Source organism: Mytilus edulis, chromosome 12 (genome assembly GCF_963676685.1).
Source record: "Mytilus edulis chromosome 12, xbMytEdul2.2, whole genome shotgun sequence".
In the NCBI taxonomy this organism is placed as follows: domain Eukaryota; kingdom Metazoa; phylum Mollusca; class Bivalvia; order Mytilida; family Mytilidae; genus Mytilus; species Mytilus edulis.
In genome coordinates, this window is record NC_092355.1 from 41,408,227 (window position 1) to 41,428,656 (window position 20,430).

The 20,430-nt window shown below is 31.9% G+C and overlaps 2 protein-coding genes across 2 annotated transcripts in view; both read right to left on the reverse strand.

Annotated features, from left to right (window-relative positions):
- The window catches only part of LOC139497626 (E3 ubiquitin-protein ligase TRIM71-like), a 178,682-nt gene that overhangs the window by 61,454 nt on the left and 96,798 nt on the right, over positions 1-20,430 (reverse strand). The window lies entirely within an intron of this gene.
- Positions 11,429-20,430, reverse strand: part of LOC139499265 (E3 ubiquitin-protein ligase TRIM71-like) — a 47,464-nt gene continuing 38,462 nt past the window's right edge. The window contains exons 2-3 of the mRNA XM_071287937.1: positions 14,322-14,390; positions 11,429-11,462 (exon numbers count right to left, since the gene is read on the reverse strand). Of these exons, the coding sequence (XP_071144038.1) occupies positions 11,429-11,462; positions 14,322-14,390 (103 nt within the window). The remainder of the gene's footprint in view (positions 11,463-14,321; positions 14,391-20,430) is intronic.

Genomic DNA, 20,430 nt, shown 5'->3' on the forward strand with positions numbered 1-20,430 from the left:
GTTACGATGATACCGGAGATAGAAAAAAATGCTCTTTTTTCATGGAAAATTAAACTGTTACAATATATTACAGAACACAAAACTGGCTAACATTGCTGTAAATACAAGTTAAAAAGCTGACATGGGCTACGTTAAAGCTAGAAATCCCAATCCCCCGGCATCAAATAATTTAAAAAAAAATGTATATATATGACCTTTAACATTGGAAGGCTAAACTTGCATTGAGCCGTGGTTAGGTCCTAAATAGACAATAAAGAGAGTGGAGTAAATGTACACGGGACAAAATCGCACACAATACATAGAAAAAATACAAATTATTAATGAACAGGGCTTTTATTCCAGTTCTTCATCTTTAAAGTAGCTGGAGGGTCTTCAACGAGGAACCAGACCATTCATACCCATTATACAATAGCCACATAGGTTAGTGCATCGGACTACAAAAACAAAGGTTCCTGGTTCGATCCCCGATTCGGGGAGAAAATTTCCAATCCACTATAAATAAATATGTTTAAAGTAACAATAGCCACACACTTGACTATGTGGATTACAATGGGTTTTTTTTTATCCTACATATGTCTTTTGATATTGTTCCTACATGTAAATACTCAAAATCTTACACTGTATCTATATATTTTGCTCCGAGACCAGAATATAATAAAATAAATAAAACAAAACTTGCGCTTTAGATTAAGAGAGGGTCCAAAAGAAACGTTTAGAATGCAAGATTTTGCGTCATTTTTTCTAGTTCTGGAGTCCTACCCTCGCCAAATATATAGTTTGCTCTATTTGTACTAGAGGCTAGTTACCAGGTTACGGTTCTATCTTATCATTTCAGATCAACCTCTCCAAACTTAAAAGATCACGCACCATTATTGTTTAGATAAATTAATACTTTTGCATCTGTCGATATTTTCTTCGATTAAACTAATATTGATCTGACAACCGCGGTGCATGTATACTTTAAAGACCGGGCTAGTTTTCTTGTCAGTTTTAAAAGTAGTTACCTCCCTTGTTTGTGTGATATCATCAATCTATTTATTTGTACCATCTTTATATAATATTATATTGTACAATTTAAATTTGTGATTTGTTCAATATTAAAATATAATAATGTATTTTCTATCAAAGATATAAACAAGGTAATTTGAAAGTCTTTGATTACTTGATCACCATAGTTCATGCGGTCTATTTTGTCTACATTATGTTGAAAGAACACCGGAGTGGTTGCCAGGCAATATTTACTATCAATGACCGTAAAACAAGAAAGAAAAAAAAAATACATTATAAATCGAGACATAATTAAAATTAAATACCAAACTCTTCTTTAGTAAAATCAATAGCGAAAAACGGAAACACTTTTGATTTTCATTTTGGTTTTAGAGAAATCAAAAACGAAAAATGAAAACACTCTCGTTTTTTGTTCTTTGTTTTTGATGTTTCAAATTGAAAAACAAATGGACGCAAATATACACGGACCGACAACGCACACTTTATTGTAAATTCGTAGTGCTAACACATGGTTTTATCCAAAAAATATCTATTAATGCTATAGTTAGTGTTTTAAGTTCGAGACGTTAACAAAATAGTATAACAAAAGTACCGAACTCTAAAAGTAAATTCCATAATAGGCAAAGGCAAAAAAATTGACAAAATTATTGTTTTCAACAAACAGAACGGGCGGAAAACAGTTCTCATATTGAATATACAATTAAATAAAGGCAGCAGTAGTATACCGCAGTTCAAAATTCATAAATCGATAGAGAAAAAACAAATCAGGGTTACAAACTTAAACTGAGGGAAACGTATCAAATATAAGAGAACTACGACACAACAGAAAAATAAAAACTACATCAACTGTAAGTTTCGAGACATAGAAATTTCAATGTTTCCTAGCTAATGCCTTAAAAAAACCACTATTGTACAACTGTTGATTACATATTGGAAACATATGTAGGTATTGCTGCTTTGCCTCTTTTAGACTTCTTTGATAAGTTTCATCATACTGCAAGAAATAAAAAAAAATCGTTTAAAAAAATATGTTTGAAATACTTTTGTTATATTGTAAGCAAAATAATACATTAAAACTATACATTATTAAAAGCATACTGATTGCATTACCACTTGTTTACATACTTTTAGCAAATAGTTACGTTTAACATAGTTGAAATGTGAAATGACGGTCAACACATGTCATTAAAAAAAACATATGAAAGTTGAATGCCGGATGCATGTGATACAATTAACGTACCCATAGGAACATGCGCTTTTATGCCCCACCTACGATAGAAGAGGGGCATTATGTTTTCTGGTCTGTGCGTCCGTTCGTTCGTTCGTCTGTTCTACTTCAGGTTAAAGTTTATAGTCAAGGTAGTTTTTTGATGAAGTTGAAGTCCAATCAACTTTAAACTTAGTAAATATGTTCTCTATGATATGATCTTTCTTATTTTAATGCCAAATTAGAGTGTTTACCCAAATTTCACGGTCTTTATTGAAACAAATTTTTGCTTATTTAAATTCTTATTAAAGTTTTGTAAAAAATAATTCAATACATTGTGACATCAACAACAGAAACGAATTACTTATTTACGGTAACTATAGTCATACCGGATCGATTAAATTAGACATGGTCATGTATTAAATAATCGGATTCTCACTGAAGTGCATCTTCTGTAAATTTATTATACTAAGGATTCACTGGTTGTCGTTAAAACAGTTTTTATGAAAATGTATTTCTTTTTTAGCTTTCTACACACAAACGATTATTTTCTTTGAATATAAACCCACTTACCTGTGTATTCTGGTGCAGCCACATAAACTTTAAATGAAAAAATAAACACTTAAAACAAAAATGTTCCTATAAAATAAATGTAAACAAACACATTTCGATTTTGACCAGGCTAGTGTTATGTGGCATTTGTAATTATTAAAATAAAATATCTTAATAAAATGAATTGATATGAAATATTGGCAGCTTTTACAGACACATCTATAATAAATAAATGCCTCCTTTACTAGCACATCGGATGTAATAACAGACAAAAATGTGTCATTGTGTATTTTGTAATGCTTTAATTGTCTTTAAATTTAAAGTATTTCAAATGTTGAATTTATCATAGTTTTATCTTGATCATTGTAAGCAATGATTTCTTGGAATATGTTATACATAGTTTTATCAATTGAATTGTTTCATATTTTTGTTTATATCTGAGCCTTTTATGGCCACTTATACGGTATAAGATTTTTTTGTCATTTTTCAATAAAAATGAACCAATATAAGAAAGGAAAAAAAAAAACCGTAAGACTAACAAAGGCTATAGGTTTCTGACATGGAGCAGGCGCAAAAAAGCGACAGAGTTGATATGTTTGTGAGATTTCAATGCCCCCATGCGTCACGGGTAGACGAAACAAGCGTCTGGCGTAAAGAGAAAGTTTTTATCTTTGTATTAATGATGATTTTATTTACAACCACTGGTTCGATACCACTGCTGGTGGAGTTTTAATTCCTCGATGGTATCACCAGCCCAAAAGTCACCAATTCTGTGTTGACTTGAGTTATCATTTATATGTTCATAGTTATAAACTGACTGTTAACAAAACTTTGACTTTTTAAAATACTAAATTATCTAACGCAAGAGTAGTTTACCTTAGCTGTATTTGGCAAAACTTTTAGGAATTTTTGGTCCTCAATGCTCTTCAACTTCGTACTTTATTTCACCCTTTTCACCTGTTTTCATTGGAGCGTCACTGATTAGTCTTTTGTAGACGAAACGCGCGTCTGGCGTAAATATAAAAGTTTAATCCTGGTATCTATGATTCATTTTGTTTACCTCTAGCAAAGTAAAATAAATAATCTGGCTACAAAACCAATAGTAAAACTTATAACTTAATAAGAAGTCTGAGTAAGATGTTAAAATAGAAACTAAGCAAAATAACAACGAAAAATACATTAACAAAGGTATACTAGAAGTTCCTGACATAGATAGAGGATGAGGTGTGACTGTCAATGAGAAAACTCTCCATCCAAGTCACAATTTGTAAAGGTAAACCATTATAGGTCAAAGTACAGTCTCCAACACGGGGCCTTGACTTATACCAAACAGCAATCTATAAAGGACACCAAAAATGACTAGTGTATAACCATTCAAACGGGAAAACAAATGGTCTTATCTATATAAAAAATGAGAAACGAGAATAACTTATGACCCACACCAACAAACAGCAACTATTGAACATCAGGTTTATGACTTTTCCAGACTTCAATTAAACGGATTAACCGATCATCTCTTTACCATATCAACCTTCTCGATAGAGTTAGTATCATGCCGTCAAAATCATACAAGGGAACGTAAATAGGTATCAAAGTTACCAGGATCATATCTTTTTACGCCGGACGCGCGTTTCGTCTACATAAAACTCATCAGTGACGCGCATGTAAAAAAAAATATAAAGCCAAACAACTACACAGTTGAAGAGTATTGAGGACCCAAAATTCCAAAAAAAATGTCCCAAATACGTCTAAGGTAATCTATGCTTTGTATAAGAAAATCCTTAGATTTTCGAAAAATTCATAGTTTTGTAAACAGGAAATTTATAAAAACGACCATATAATTTATATTCATGTCAACACCGGAGTGCTGACTACTGGGCTGGTGATACCCTCGGAGACGAAACGTCCAACATCAGTGGCATCGACCCAGTGGTGTAAATAGTTATCAAAGGTACTAGGATTATATTTTTTAACGCCAACCTCTACAATGCTGACAACAAGTTTAAGAATAAATGTTTATTTTGTTTATTTTTAGTCTCTGATGTAAAGACGCTATGAGTTTATCGACACTAATTCCACAAAAAGCAATCTTGACTTGATAACCGTATCGTAACTGTATCCCTTGTTTATAAGTTTCTTTAAAGATTTGAAAAGCTTTTTGAGGTGTATAAAGTTATGTTTATGCTTTGTATGTAATATTACCATGAAAGATGGGATGTGCTTAACATGAACGTATAACATGTCTACACGCTGATTGATATCTACGAATTATGCCCCTGGCTTATAAATTGTGGTGTTATACAAAAATTGCAAGTTTTTATAAATATTCGACAAAAAATACGGTTGTAAATCTGAAAGGCAAAAGTTAAAAATCATCAATTAAATTTAAGGTTGCTGTATGTATAATCGTTTTCAGCTATTTGTACAGCTGTCCAATTTTTGGAAAGAACGAGTAAACGATGCGCATCACAATCATAGCTTAATATCATCCCAAATTAAGAATCTTGGTTGTTACCATTTACTGTAACATGCTAACAATTTTTTATGATAATTTTCTAAGGGGCGTAACGAAAATATTATTAAATATTTAAATATATCGATCCCTAACATCACTGAAGAGACATCTATTGTCGAAATCCGGATCTGGTGTACTAAACAAATATTGACACCATAAATAAACTCATCATAGATACCAGGACTCATTTTAGTATTTACGCCAGACGCGCGTTTCATCTACAAAAGACTCATCAGTGACGCTCGAATCCAAAAAAAGTTAAAAAAAAAAGCCAAATAAAGTACGAAGTTGGAGAGCATTGAGAACCAAAATTCCTAAAAGTTTTGCCAAACATTTGCATAACATCTTAGCGACAAGTTTATTGTTTTTTGTTTAGTATTAAAGTTATATTAAGATCCATTTTGTTACATCTTGTGATCAATTTTATTTGGCAATCGCCAATGACAGTCAGCAGGGTTAAAGAACATCAGTTGTTCGACCTGTTAGTCAAATGCGTTTTGTTTAAATATATAATTTTTCACTTTTTTGGTCTTTTGGAAAATGTTGTTTGTGCTGTATTTAGACCCTTCTAAGACGAAATTTGTTTTACATGCACACGTATAAAAGTTGCAGTTTTTATCCAACGCAATCATAGGTTTGAACGTAGTTTTCAATTTAGACCTGTTTATATATATATATATATATATATATATATATATATATATATATAAGTACGTCTGAGTCAGTGACAACTCTACAACAGATGTATCCATCGGATCGCCATCAATGATGGTGATACATGGCTGTGTACATAATGTATATGCAACTCGTCTAAACATCAACCCAACAATGTTAGATCTGTAAATTTGCTTTCGCAAATTTTTGGTTCTTCCCTCGCCGGGATTCGAACAAAGCATTCGCTGGCCGTGTGTTACCTTTCCTCGTATATATATCATATCACAGCAATAGTATTTTTGACCAATCTGATCCTTTGGAAAATCTTATGCTCTTCAACTTTATAACTATTTTGATATGAGCGTCACTGATGAGTCTTATGTAGACGAAACGCGCGTCTGTTGTACTAAGTTATAGTCCTAGTACCTTTGATAACTATTTACGCACAAAAATATAATATTTTCTGTCAATGTAAAGTTGATAATATTGTATTTTGTTCACACAAACTTTATCTAAAAACAGGCGAAAGATACCAAAAGAACATTCAAACCCATAGGATGAAAATAAACTGAAAACGTCATGGCTAGAAAAGAAACAGACAAGCAGATAAACAATAGTACACAAGACACAACATAGAAGCCTATATTTTGAGCAAAATGAACGCCACGAAAACTTTGGGTTGTTCTAAGCTGCTCTGGAAGGGTAATCAGATACTGCTCCCATGTGAATTATTAGAACTACCGTTGTATGAAATTGTTTACCAGCACTGAATATTATTTCACATTAAAGATTTAGGTAAACATTTGAATTATTGCTTCCGTCATTGTGTTATTGAGTCATGGTAAGTTTTTGGTTAGATATATGCTTGTGTTGTAGTGATTAAGATAATAAAACAGCCTTGACTTCTGTACCCCAACTTTTGACATTTCTATCTGTCATGTCTGTATTTTTTGTTCATACATCGTTGTGATATAATGGAATTTTATACGACTTTCCTACACGTGAGAGGTTTACCTAGCTATAAAACCAGGTTTATTCCACCATTTCTACATATACAAATGTCTGTGCAAAGTCAGGAAAATGACATTTGTTTTCCAGTCGTTTGGTGTGTTTCATCTTTTGATTTTGCCATTTGATAAGAGATTTTCCGTTTTGAATTTTCCTCGAGGTTAAGTGTTTTTATAATTTCTTTCTTAATTTTTAAAGTTCTGTATATGTGCAATTAACTAAAATGATTTTTTGATATTGCAGAAACTGATGACTTCCTGTCAACTTGTCCAGTAACATACGTGTCGTTAATTGATTGATGTTTTGGTGTTAAAAACACTTTCAGCAGTAATGTGCTAATTCGGGGCTGCCACATTGGCGTCGAGCACACCTACCAAATGCTGGATTTGAACTCACAACATCAGTGTTGATATACTAAGGATATATAAGTTCGAATACATAGACCAGTCAAGGAACAAGTTACCTATGTGTCGTGTAGAGTAAAAGCATAATTTTTTAAAGACTTGAAACATCATAGCTTTTGCTCTCATATATGTGATTGACGGATGTTATGCTTCAAATATGGTGTCCTTTAAAAGTTTACAATTATATAAAATTGAAAGGGAAAATTTTTCTTTTCGTAACCATAATACAGATTTTGCTTTAAAGTTAAAGTAATATATACTTCCCTATTTTAAACTTCAACTTGCTACTTACGGACTGAAAAAGAAGGAATTAAAGCATTATTTTCTTTTTACAATCATTAATACATTTTGTAATTTTCCTACATATGTATATTGCTTAGTCATCAAATCTAAAAAAAAAAAAAAAGCATGTATCTAATTAAAGTATATATATACTATATTTAACAGATTATCAAAATTGTACTATAAGTAAATACTATATATCGATGTTGCGACTTTTAATTTAAATAGCATTAAACAACTAAGTGTAATTTGAGGGATATGTTATGGCGTATCGATGTTATAATTAAACTCTCAACATTTTTGAGCTTATATATAACCAGGTTCAATCCACCATTTTCTACATTAGAAAATGCCTGTACCAAGTCAGGAATATGACAGTTGTTACCCATTCGTTTGATGTGTTTGGACTTTTGATTTTGCCTTTGATTTTTGATTTTCCTTTTTGAATTTTTCTCGGAGTTCAGTATTTTTGTGTTTTTACTTTTTATAAAGTTATTCGCATTAAGCAACCAGCAATATTTTCTTGGAGTTAATTCGTAAGTTGCTGAAGGAAGTTTTTGATTTCATTTATAATAAACAAACACTTGTTCATGTTGTTTGTGCAAAATATTTAAAAAAAAAAAACAAAAAAAACCAGTCCAGAACCTGGAGTGTAGACAAGTCACTTTTGATGTCACTATGTATGATGCCGTTTAAATGTCACAATTAGAATTGTAGATGAAAAGCGCGTCTGGCGTACTAGATTATAATCCTGGTACCTTTGATAACTTTTACTGTAAATGTTAAATTTTATAATACTTGATTTTGCTCACACATGAAATTGAAGAAACTGCATTTAAATATCAAAACTTCAGCTGTATTGAATTGTTCACCAGAACTAAATTATTGTTTTATTCATAATTGTGTTGTACATTTAATATGTGCGCTCCCAAGATTTATATGAAAAATTAAAGTTCTTTCTTTGTGCAATGAAAAAATATTTATTGAAACGACAGAAGTGTTGAAGTCTTTTTGACTTGGCCTGGAATATATGTGCCGTGTATTAATTGATTGATTTGTGTTAAACGACACTAATAGCAGTAATGTTAACATTCGAGACGGTCAGTTTATATTAGCAGAGAAAACCGTAATGCCCACATAGAACATCCGACTGCCGATGAAAAAACTGGCAGTCCTTTGAAGTTATGACTGGCGTCATGCACACCTGTGTTATGCCGTTTATGAACTTACAACACCAGTATTGACATGTTATTAATACACTGGTTTGAATACTTAGACCACCCAGCTACCGCGTTCCCTATGTATCATGTGCATCTTGTACAGAAAAAAGCTTTTTTTTAATGACTTTAACCATCATAGTTTTTTCTCTAATATATGCTTGACAAGTTTTATGCTTAAAATATTATTGTTGTTCTTAATTTTTGTCATTATTAACTGTTTACAAAACTTTGAATTTTTCGAAAAACTAAGGATTTTCTTACCCCCAGGAGTAGATTACCTTAGCCGTATTTGGCACAACGTTTTAAAATTTTGGGTCCTCAATGCTCTTCGACTTTGTACTTGTATGGCTTTATAACTGTTTTGATCTGAGCGTCACTGATGAGTCTTATGAAGACGAAACGTGCGTCTGGCGTACTAAATTATAATCCTGGTACCTTTGATAACGATTAACGACCAATTATCTAATATTATATCGAAATATGTCTTACTTAGCCGGAAAAACAGGCACGAGTAATGCATTACAGTAAAAGTATATATACTTCTCTATTTTAAACTTGAACTTGCTACTTACCTATTGAAAAAGACAGAATTGTACCAAAAGTTATTTTGACAATCAATGATGAACTTGAATATGTTGTTTGTCATTAAATTGCAAAACTTGTGTCCAATTTTCAGAAATAAAGCTATATATAACAGTTTGTTAAGATTAAATCTCCTATTTAATTATTAATGTTGGTGTTTAAGTAGGACTCCAAAATGTCTTTAATAAACTTCAGTCTATATCTCTGTGCAATAATAAGAAAAACAATGTTTATAGTAAACAGCTATTTTTTGTTATTAATATGTGTGTTGTAAAGAGGGAATAGAACTCGAGTGCAGACAAGGTTTCTAATGATGTCACTATGTATGACGCAATGAATATGTTAGAATTGACAGACTTGACATTACAAGGTTCAGGTAGGATAAATTCAGAAATTATTTGGTGTTTCATTATAGATTTTTGGATAAAAAAAAAAATGTACACTGACGCGAGTTTAAATGTTTTAGGAGCAGCTACAAACTGATATATTTACCAGATATCAGAATACAAGTTCTTATAATTACGATAGCCAAGTATTTATGCAATGAATGAAAAGATTATGTCGTACATTATGTGATTTAAATTCTGTAATGGTTGTATACAGATCAATGATTTGGAACTACAAAAACTGTTAACACGCAAAACAAAACACGTTTTAATACCTTGATATGTATACATGTCGAACCACAGTGTAAACGCATATCAAATGAATTTTAAATTTTGTAACTGCTTTATATTAGGGATGTCAATTCGGATAAGCAATATGAATAAATAAAAACCTGTTTGAAATTTATAACAAATACATGTTTCATATCAACAAAGGCGTAATGATTAGACGTTTAACTTTTAATCAATGATCACAAATGGATGCTCCGAATTTATTTTATTTGGAAACATTTTCTTGTCAACCATTATTAGGGACAGTCGGTTTTGCAACTTTGTAAATTACAGACTTGCAGACAAAACTGTTAAGTGATACGGTACCGATGTGACGGAATGGCTAAAATAGCATTCACACAGTGCCGAGTATGGCTCCCGTTTAATTTCAGTCAGATCTAAAACTCTAAAATGTTAACAGTCAGATTTCTATTCTGAAGAATCTGGAATGTCCTATAATTTTCTGAAAAAAGTCGTGTACATGCGTAACAGATTCCTACAGACATGGAAAGGTCAAGTGAGGTTGAATGCGAACCGTCTTTGCCGAAACCATTCCGGAACAGTTTAGTTATTAATACGATATTCGGCAATGATGTCATAATCCTAACAATTACAGAACACGATACGATTAGTTGAGTCCAGCCAAAGCAATTTGCAATGACCATCCTGAATAAGGCGACCGTTTTCTAACGGATATCTTTTCTCAGAGTCAGTGCACTGTTAAATCTCTGTTGGTTCACATTAGGTAGAATCGGGTCGCTTTTGAAGCAGATTCAGTCATTTTTAACCATGCGATAGATACAAATCGGATTACAATCGGATGGACAACGGGATAACCAGGACAATTTCGGCTGGAAATGGCTGAATAAGGGAGAATCGTGAAAATGTCTGCTTGCTGTCGTGATTAAAAATTGATTTTACAAAATACTTTTAAAATTTGAATTTCCAGCCGAGATTCACAGGATCTTGATGTTGATCGGAAATGATCATGTTATGAACGCCTCTTACTATCGTGAATTTGTGACCCCGCCTAAGCCATGTTTAGTGTAAAGTGTTCGACCCGGTATATTTAGCCTACATATTTACGGACAATAAAATATAAAGTATCAGGGAAAAAAGTATGATAAATCAGTGGTCTCATTCATGTAAGAGGTTCTCAGAATGATCAATTTAATACGAAGAAGACAGCAATATTCAAACAGGCAACCGATTAGTCGAGTACGGTTTCTGGTATTCGATACTCTGTGCAATCAATCAGTAATCCAATATTCGAGTACTTGTTGACATCCCTACATCATTTGGATGTAGAATGTTGCATAGTAGAAATATCAATAGTATACTTACGGAATCATTTTAGCTTGAATATGTTCTTTCCTTAAACGATAATAAATATATTTAATTTGAAATGACTGATATTCAAAATATATATCACATGTGATAAGGTAAAATAGTGCATCCATATGTTTTTCTAATCCTTTGGTTCTTTCAAAAAAGAAATAAAGCACATTAAAGTTACAATCAATAGAAAATTAGTGGTTGCAAAGCAAAACATTAAAAACATTTTATGAATAAACTCATCATAGATACCAGTACTAAATTTTGTATATACGCCAGACGCGCGTTTCGTCTACAAAAGACTCATCAGTGACACTCGATTCCAAAAAAAATCAAAACGCCTCTTCAACTTTATAACTATTTTGATATGAGCGTCACTGGTGAGTCTTATGTAGACGAAACGCGCGTCTGGCAAACTAAGTTATAATCCTGCTACCTTTGATAACTATTTACGGACAAAAAATAATAATATTTTTCTATCAATGCAAAAGTTGATAATATTGTATTTTGTTCACACAAGAAAACATCCAAAATGTATCTAAATAGTTATCAAACGTACCAGGATTATAATTTAATACGCCAGACGCGCGTTTCGTCTACATAAGACTCATCAGTGACGCTCAGATCAAAATAGTTGTAAAGCCAAACAAGTACGAAGTTGAAGAGCATTGAAGACCAAAATTCCTCAAAGTATTGCCAAATACAGCTAAGGTAATCTATGGCTAAGGTAGAAAAGCCTCAGTATTAAAGGGCATGCCCGACGAGCTAATATTTTGTTTATATACCTTTTTGTGTTTTTTTGTTGCATATAATTTGGCTCTATTTGTACTTACGCATCCTGTCATTGTGTTATTGTGTCATGGTAATTTTTCGTTTATATATTTGTTTGCTTTTATAGTGATTAAGCTTATAACACAATGTTTACTGCTGTACCTCTATTTTTGACATATGTAAATACCAAAGAACTGAACTGCAGCATGTGCATCTTATGATGCCCTCAAGAACCAACAATTAAACCCAAGTTTTAACATGCCATTACAATATTCCTGTTCTTGTAATAGAACAAACTCAAACTTCATAGCTTTCCAAAACCTGTTAATAGACTACTTAATTAATTGAATACTGATCACAATTTACCCTGTATATGAATAATCAAGTTTAACGTCTATTTTGTTTCAAATATGATATTAGAGGAAACATACTTTTTATTTTTCAATTGACACTGCTTATTATTCAAAGACAGATCTAAAAGAGCTTCAATTTTATCGCACTGAATCTTAGGGATGTGAGGTATAATATAAATCAATAGTTTTATGTGAAACAAAGTTAATCCGAGTATAGCTAATACATGTATTATGTCCCGTTTTGTTGTGTGGAGCCAAACGACTACATTTCAACACTCTCATCATAAATGCAAATATAAAAACTCGAAGAATAAAAAGAAATTGTGAAAAAACAGAGAAAATATACAAAAAAAAATGTAATGTGATAGCCAACGAGACAACTCTCCACAAGAGACCAAATGACACAAAAAGTAACAACTATAGGCCATCGTACGGGATTCACCAAAGGGCAAAACCCAAACCGCATAATCAGCTATAAAAGACCCCGAAATGACAATTGTAAAAAAATTCAAACAAGAAAACTAACGCCTAATTTATGTACAAACAAATTAACGAAAACAATTATGTATTACATCAACAAACGGCAACCACAATTACAGGCACATCCATACAGAATGTGGCGGGGTTAAACATGTTAGCGGGACCCCCCTTACCTAGGACAGTGGTTTAACAGTACAACATAAGAACAAACTATAAAAATCAGTTGAATAAGGCCTTATTCATCAGATGAACACAAATAGAAATTCATCTAATAAAAACACAGAATGACCTGGACGGGTATATCCCAACATAAAAAAAACACGAAGTAAAGATCTGAAAATGACATTTGTAAATTTTGAGAGTAGTAAATGTAATTCATGTGTAAAACTTTTCATTTTGTTCATATAGAAAATTATGTTCTTTATCATTTTTACGGATGTATTTTTCTGAAGAAAAAGATGTTTTGCTTGATTCATTTTTTTCAAATTTGCTGCATAAAGGGAGATAACTCAGATAGTAGGAGATAGCTAACTCAAATGAAGGGATTATAAACAATTGAATAAGTCCGGTGACCCATTTTTGCTTAATCTGAAGGCATTTAAGAAGAGCTATCGCATTTTATCTTAAAATTCCATAATGTAAGTTTTCTTTTTATCACACAAAATTGGATTTTCCGTGTATACAAAATTTGACAATTTTGCTCAACCTGTAGTGTGCAAAAAAGTTTTAAATATATTATATATTTTTTTGAGAAAAAAAAAATAAAAAACTACATTTTGACAAATTATTAAATTCTATAGATTTAAATTAAGACATGCTATCCATCTTAAGCTTCACAAATGTCTGATCGATCGCTTATATTGAGAATATAGCTAACACTGTAAATCAACATATTTTAAAAAAGCAATTAATTTTCTCTGGGACAAAAACAAGGCGAGTACATGCAGTCCAGAATCGTCTCTTGAATAACTTGACAAAGTCTACGAGTTTGCCACGACATCAGATGAAACGGCTTAAAAAAAATGTGCCGAAATTAATTTGTTTACACTACATGTATTTGAAAACAGTCACTCAATTAACGCATTATATCAAAAAACAGATTCCTGTACATTAATGCAAGACATTATGATGTTATTGACTATAGTTATATATATATTACAAGAATTTTTTCTGTCTATTGTGTTAGATACCAGTCTCTTTCAAGTATTGATTAGTTTTTTAAGCCTTTATGTATCTAAAGTGTATGGACCATAGTCACAATTAATGTTCAATTTAATTTCCTTTCGGAACTTACCAACATATTGGACATCTATATAGCCATCCCTGTTGTGGATATTCTTTTTCTTTGACTGGTGAACATCCACTAAAAAGAAAAAGATTGTTTCACCGTTTTCGAAATGACAATAGATAGAGAATATCATATGGCTTTTTCAATATAGCATCCGTATCAACCCGAGACACTAATATTATCCCAAGAGATCTGCTCGAGGGATTATATTGGTTGAGGGTTGATACGGTGTGTGATATTAAAAAAGCCATATCATATACACTTTATTATATACATATACCTCAAGTAGATGTTTTTTTATGTGACATGACGTCATACAGATAAGGAGGTTTGAAATGACGTCATACAGATTATAGCTTTGACATGACGTCATATAGATTAGGGATTTAATAAAGCCTTCGCAACAGTGATGCAATCGATGACATGACATCATACAGATTAAAGGTGTGATAAAGCTTTTGCAACCGTGCTGATATCGATATCATCACGGGTGGCTGATACAGCACGCTTGCCATTGATTGTGTTACACATACAATTTGTCTGTATTTACTACTAATTATATAATAAATGCCTTTAAACACTTCATTTTCTCATGTTCTGTTTGAATGTATAGGAAATATGTTAGATATTTCTTTTAACATTTATATAGTTTTTCAATATACAAATGTATAGAAACCTGTGTGTGATTTTTTTTTTCAAAGAAAGTAGAATGAAGCAAAGATTAGAAATCTCTTGGATTTTATGATATATAATGGATGAGAAAGTAATATGTTAAGGTGGTTTTTTTTCACACAACTAATTCCTTATTTAAATATTAAAAAACCAGATACGGACTCATGTATGACTTGTATCACCAGCCCAATAGTCAACCTTTTTATAAATTTCCTGCTTACAAAACTTGGAATTTTTCGAAAAACTAAGGATTTTCTTATCCCAGGCATAGATTACCTTAGCCGTATTTAGCACAACATTTTTGGAATTTTTGATATTCAATGCTCTTCAACTTTTTACTTGTTAGGCTTTATAAATATTTTGATATGAGCGTCACTGATGAATCTTACATGTATGTAGACTAAACGCGCGTCTGGCGTACTAAATTATAATCCTGGTATCTTTGATAACTATTTACACCACTGGGTCGATGCAACTACTGGTGGACGTTTCGTCCCCGAGGGTATCACCAGCCCAGTAGTCAACACTTAGGTGTTAACATGAATATCAATAATGTGGTCATTTTTATAAATTTCCTGTTTACAAAACTTTGAATTTTTCGAAAAACTAAAGATTTTCTTATCCCAGGCATAGATTACCTTAGCCGTATTTGGCACAACTTTTTTGGAATTTTTTATACTCAATGCTCTTCAACTTTTTACTTGTTTGGCTTTATAAATATTTTGACATGAGCGTCACTGATAAGTCTTATGTAGACGAAACGCGCGTCTGGCGTACTAAATTATAATCCTGGTACCTTTAATTAACTATTATTATTAATGAAAGTATAATATTGTTGTAATGTTTACAAAACTATGAGTTGTTATGACGTATGGGTGGATATATAAGTATAAGGTGTATTATTTTATTTTTTCACATTTTATAGTTAATAATGAATTATTGTGGCAATGAAATGAATTGCGAGAAGTCAAACTGTGTCTTTAATTTTATTGTAGACTCTTGTCCTCATTGAACATGCTTCACTTTTTTAATTTTAGTTTGTGAAAATAGCATATCTAAACCATGTATACTGAGATCTACAAATATAAGAAACATACTTGATTTTCTACTTCGGTTTACAAATGTCTTTAGACAGATTTGTTCTTCATTTTTTATTAAAAAGTATGATTGATTGATTTAAATCTCCAACAGTTTTGAAACCCAGGGTACTTGTGTATACGAAATGCGCAACTGACGAACTAAAACAGTTATCCTGCTATGTCTTTGATGTCACGCTTGAAGAAAGGTTAATATACAGCTTTAAAAAGATTGTGACGAAAGAAACAAGACTACATTATAGAAAATAAGAGACGAAACCTAAAAATTGAAGAATTGTCATGAAATAAAAAATAGTTGTACTCTTGATAACGCTTGAGTCCGTTTCGATTCAAGGTAGAAACACCTGATAATTTTAGAAGGCAATTAAATGTCATAGAGAAAACAATTAAAATCGAAGTAATAATCCTTTGTTCATTTGTTTTATAAAGATATTTCAGTATTTATTGTAATGATCGTTAATGACTGCCTTTAGATAAATAGTTTATACGGTCAATATAAAGAATGACTTGTTGATTGGAGATCTCTGGACCAAGACATTCCGGTCTTTTTCTTAAAGCTTAACTTAATGGTTTTCACTTAGAAATAGTTTAACACAATAAATTTGAAAATATTTCTTTTCGGTCATTCAGGGATTTATAGAAACAATGATAACTATTATTCAGAAGAAACACAATTTTGATATTTACCTTAAAGTATATGAACCAATTAGTTGTCTTATATCATCCTCGGTAACAGTTTTGCTATCGAAGGATATCTTTTGAAACTCGGGAAGAGGGTCTATATGTAGTTTGTTGGTCTCTTCTTTTATCTTATTAATCTGTTGTACCATAGTTCCATCCAGTCTGCTTTTATCTAGATCTCGTCTTCTCTTATCTAATTTGTTTCCAGCAACAAGTGTGGATTTAGCAGCAGATAAACACTTCATCAGTTTATCTTTTTCCTTCGTTGATTGTTCTTTTACTAAGCCAATCATCTGAGCTACTGATTTATCAATCATATTTTTAATCATGTTGCTTTGATCTGTGATAGCTTTGATAACATATTCTACAGCACTATCACACGATGTCAAGCTATCCTCAATTTTCGTTATATTTTGATTTGCTTCATTGGTCTTGTCACGAACTTGTTTTTCGTTTTCCCCTCGTAATTTAGCAATAACATCGACCAATTTAGAAAATTTATGACCATTGTGATTTCCTGTCACACAACTTGTACATACCGGTACATTGCATGTATTACACATTAAGGTGATTTCTTCTTTGTGTTGACTACATCTAGATTTACCTTCCGGGATGAGTTCCGAAGCGTTTTGAAACTGGTGGTTTGTCGATATCTTCTGCCTTTTATGCAGCGACTTACAATTTTCACAATAGTATTGCTCACAATCCAAGCAATATTGTGATCCAGGGGCACTCACACAAATTTCACATGTTTTAGATGCAGCCTGAGCCATTGTGCACTCAATAAAAATCACAGGTATGACAGGTGATTGTATCACATGACAACAAGTTGTAAATTTAAATCAAGAACGATAAATAGTGTTAACGAATGATTTTTTTGTAATGTGTACCATTTCTAAAAATAAACAAATAAATGAGGTATCATCTACAAATAAATGCACGATATTGAAAACTGTAAATGTAAGTTTTTTACCAGGGTTAGATAATATCTACCAAACTAAGAGCAAATAGTCTTGTTGTTAAAAATTTATAGACGTCATACAAAATATCTTATCAATTACTAGTTTTAAATACACATATTGACACACTAGGTAATACGAGTTACCTACACATGCTACAATGTACACTTAGTGCCGTGTGGAGGCAGTAGAGTGCCTCCCCGTGCTTCAGGTTTATGCTCTTATAATATACTAGATTATGGAATGTGTGTCCGAGGGAGAACTGCTCTAGTTCATTACTTTAGGAATATTTATCAAAAAGTAGTATTTCAATATTCAGCCCCATTCTACTATTTAGTCAGCCATCAGTCCTACCCTGATATACCCTATCTTTTTCAGGTAACTAATACTGATAGCGTTTGACATTTTTAGCCGAACAAATTTATCCATTTTATATAACTTAAATTATTGTATGCTGGTTCATATTCTGGACGCCAATCTTTGCTCCTTTATTATATAATTCACTAACAAATCAATTATGAAGCTTAGAAATGGAAAATTACTAAATACTAAACTTGTTCAAAGGGTATCTACACGTCTCAATCTTCAAAATCGGTTATCCAAAAATACTACCATCTCTAACATTTTTAACAATAAAAATCGTGGTTACCCTTCTATCGATAAGTGTCATGCCAAAAAATGACTTACATGTCCCCGTCTTTCCACCAACAATACGGTAATGTCCACGTTTAATGGTCGCACATTTTCTTTAAATTTTGAAACTGATATAACTTGAAAAACAAACAGTATTATTTATTTACTCACATGAAACAAACCGGGGTGTGGTATTCAGTACGTAGGAGAAACTGGACGATATTTATCTAAACGCACTCAAGAACATCTGTATCGTTTTAAAAGACCCAATAAATTCAAAAGTATCATTTACCAACACCTTAAAAAGCACAACCATCCTTTTAAATATTTAGCAGTTCAACCTTTAGAAGTAGTAAATAAGCAGCCTGGTGAATCGCCTTCAAAGTTTGTACGATCACGGAAAATAATTGAATTAAATTGGATTAAAAAAATTACAGACAGTTTACCCTCTCGGTCTAAATGATAATATCATGGGAATTGGTAATATATCTAGAACCAATTCTGTTAACATATATATTGGATATAGTTTCTAAAACTGTTCGTAAAAAACGTGCTCACGGTCGTAGAACAAATTGCAATCAAAGAAAATCTCGGGCCAATCATACCAATATTTCGGACCTAATTTCTATTTCAAAAAACAACGGCAGACATTATCTGTTAACAAAACTCTGTTCGTTACCGGTTAATCAGTTAAATAAAATTTTGGAGGATTGCAACACAATTTCATATAGCAGTCCTAAGTATGAAATTGTTCAAATTATTATGTCATATTGTTATTCTAAATTATTTCCCAAAATTGATCGCCCTGAAGATCATAAAAAACATTTTATTAAAATTAAGTATGTCAATAAAGGCTTTGATTTTGTAAATATTGCCGGTATATTTAACGACCATTCTGTTAAAAAACAAATTCCTGGATATTTTGACAATTCTGAGCTACCTCTTATTTGTTATATTTACAAGAAATCTACCCGGAAATTTGTGTTTAATAATAGTCAATTGTGTAAAGATGTTAATATCAGTGAAAATACACCTACTTCATGTAATTGCAGTTATTCCGAATATATTTATGGACCCATTTTCCATCTTATAACAGGAGATCTTAACATCGTTCAAGACCGAGAGTTAAAATCATTCCTCAGTAAAGGACCTAAATATCGTCCCCCGTCAATTATTAATTGGAATGAGTGTCGTAATATCATCCACGACTCACTCCATACTTACTGTATGAAATGGATAAAACGGGAAAAAGCTGACAAAAAATCTTTGGACTCTTTTTGTAATTCAGTAATGAAGATAGTTGATATACGTATTCAACATTTTAAAGAACATTTTACTATTAACAATAACCACAATAAACCTATTTCTCGTATCAAACATAAACTAAAAGAACTAGCCAAGGACTCCATTTTCAGAAAACGAAATCTGTAACAAACATAAACTTTTAGCCACCGCTTTACAAGCAGAGCCAAATACAATGAAAGTCCTAACTATGTATTGGCTTCCGAAGCTACACAAAACCCCTTACAAATATAGATTTATTTCGTCTTCAAGCCATTGTTCAACTACTAAATTGTCTATTCTTCTTACCAGAACACTTGGTACAATTAAAAACCTGATAATAAATTGTTCAAATAAGGCCTTCGAAAATAGTGGAATAAATTACTTTTGGAGTGTCAAGAACTCGTTGGAAGTACTTGATAAATTGCATGCTTATATTGGTGATTTTGAATCTGTTCAAAGTTTGATTTTTCTACCCTGTATACCACATTGCCTCACATTTTCATTAAGAAAAAATTCACACACCTAATTAAATGGGCATTCAAAAAATCAGAATGTGAATATATATGTTCAAACTCTTTTAGGTCATTTTTTAGTAGCAATAAACAAAAAAACTATGTTAATTGGACATGCTTTGATACTATATATACCCTTGAATTTTTACTAGATAACATTTTTGTTCGCTTTGGGGATTCCGTATATCGTCAGATTATCGGAATTCCAATGGGGACTAACTGTGCACCACTTATTGCGGACCTGTTTTTGTATTGTTATGAGTTACAATTGATGACA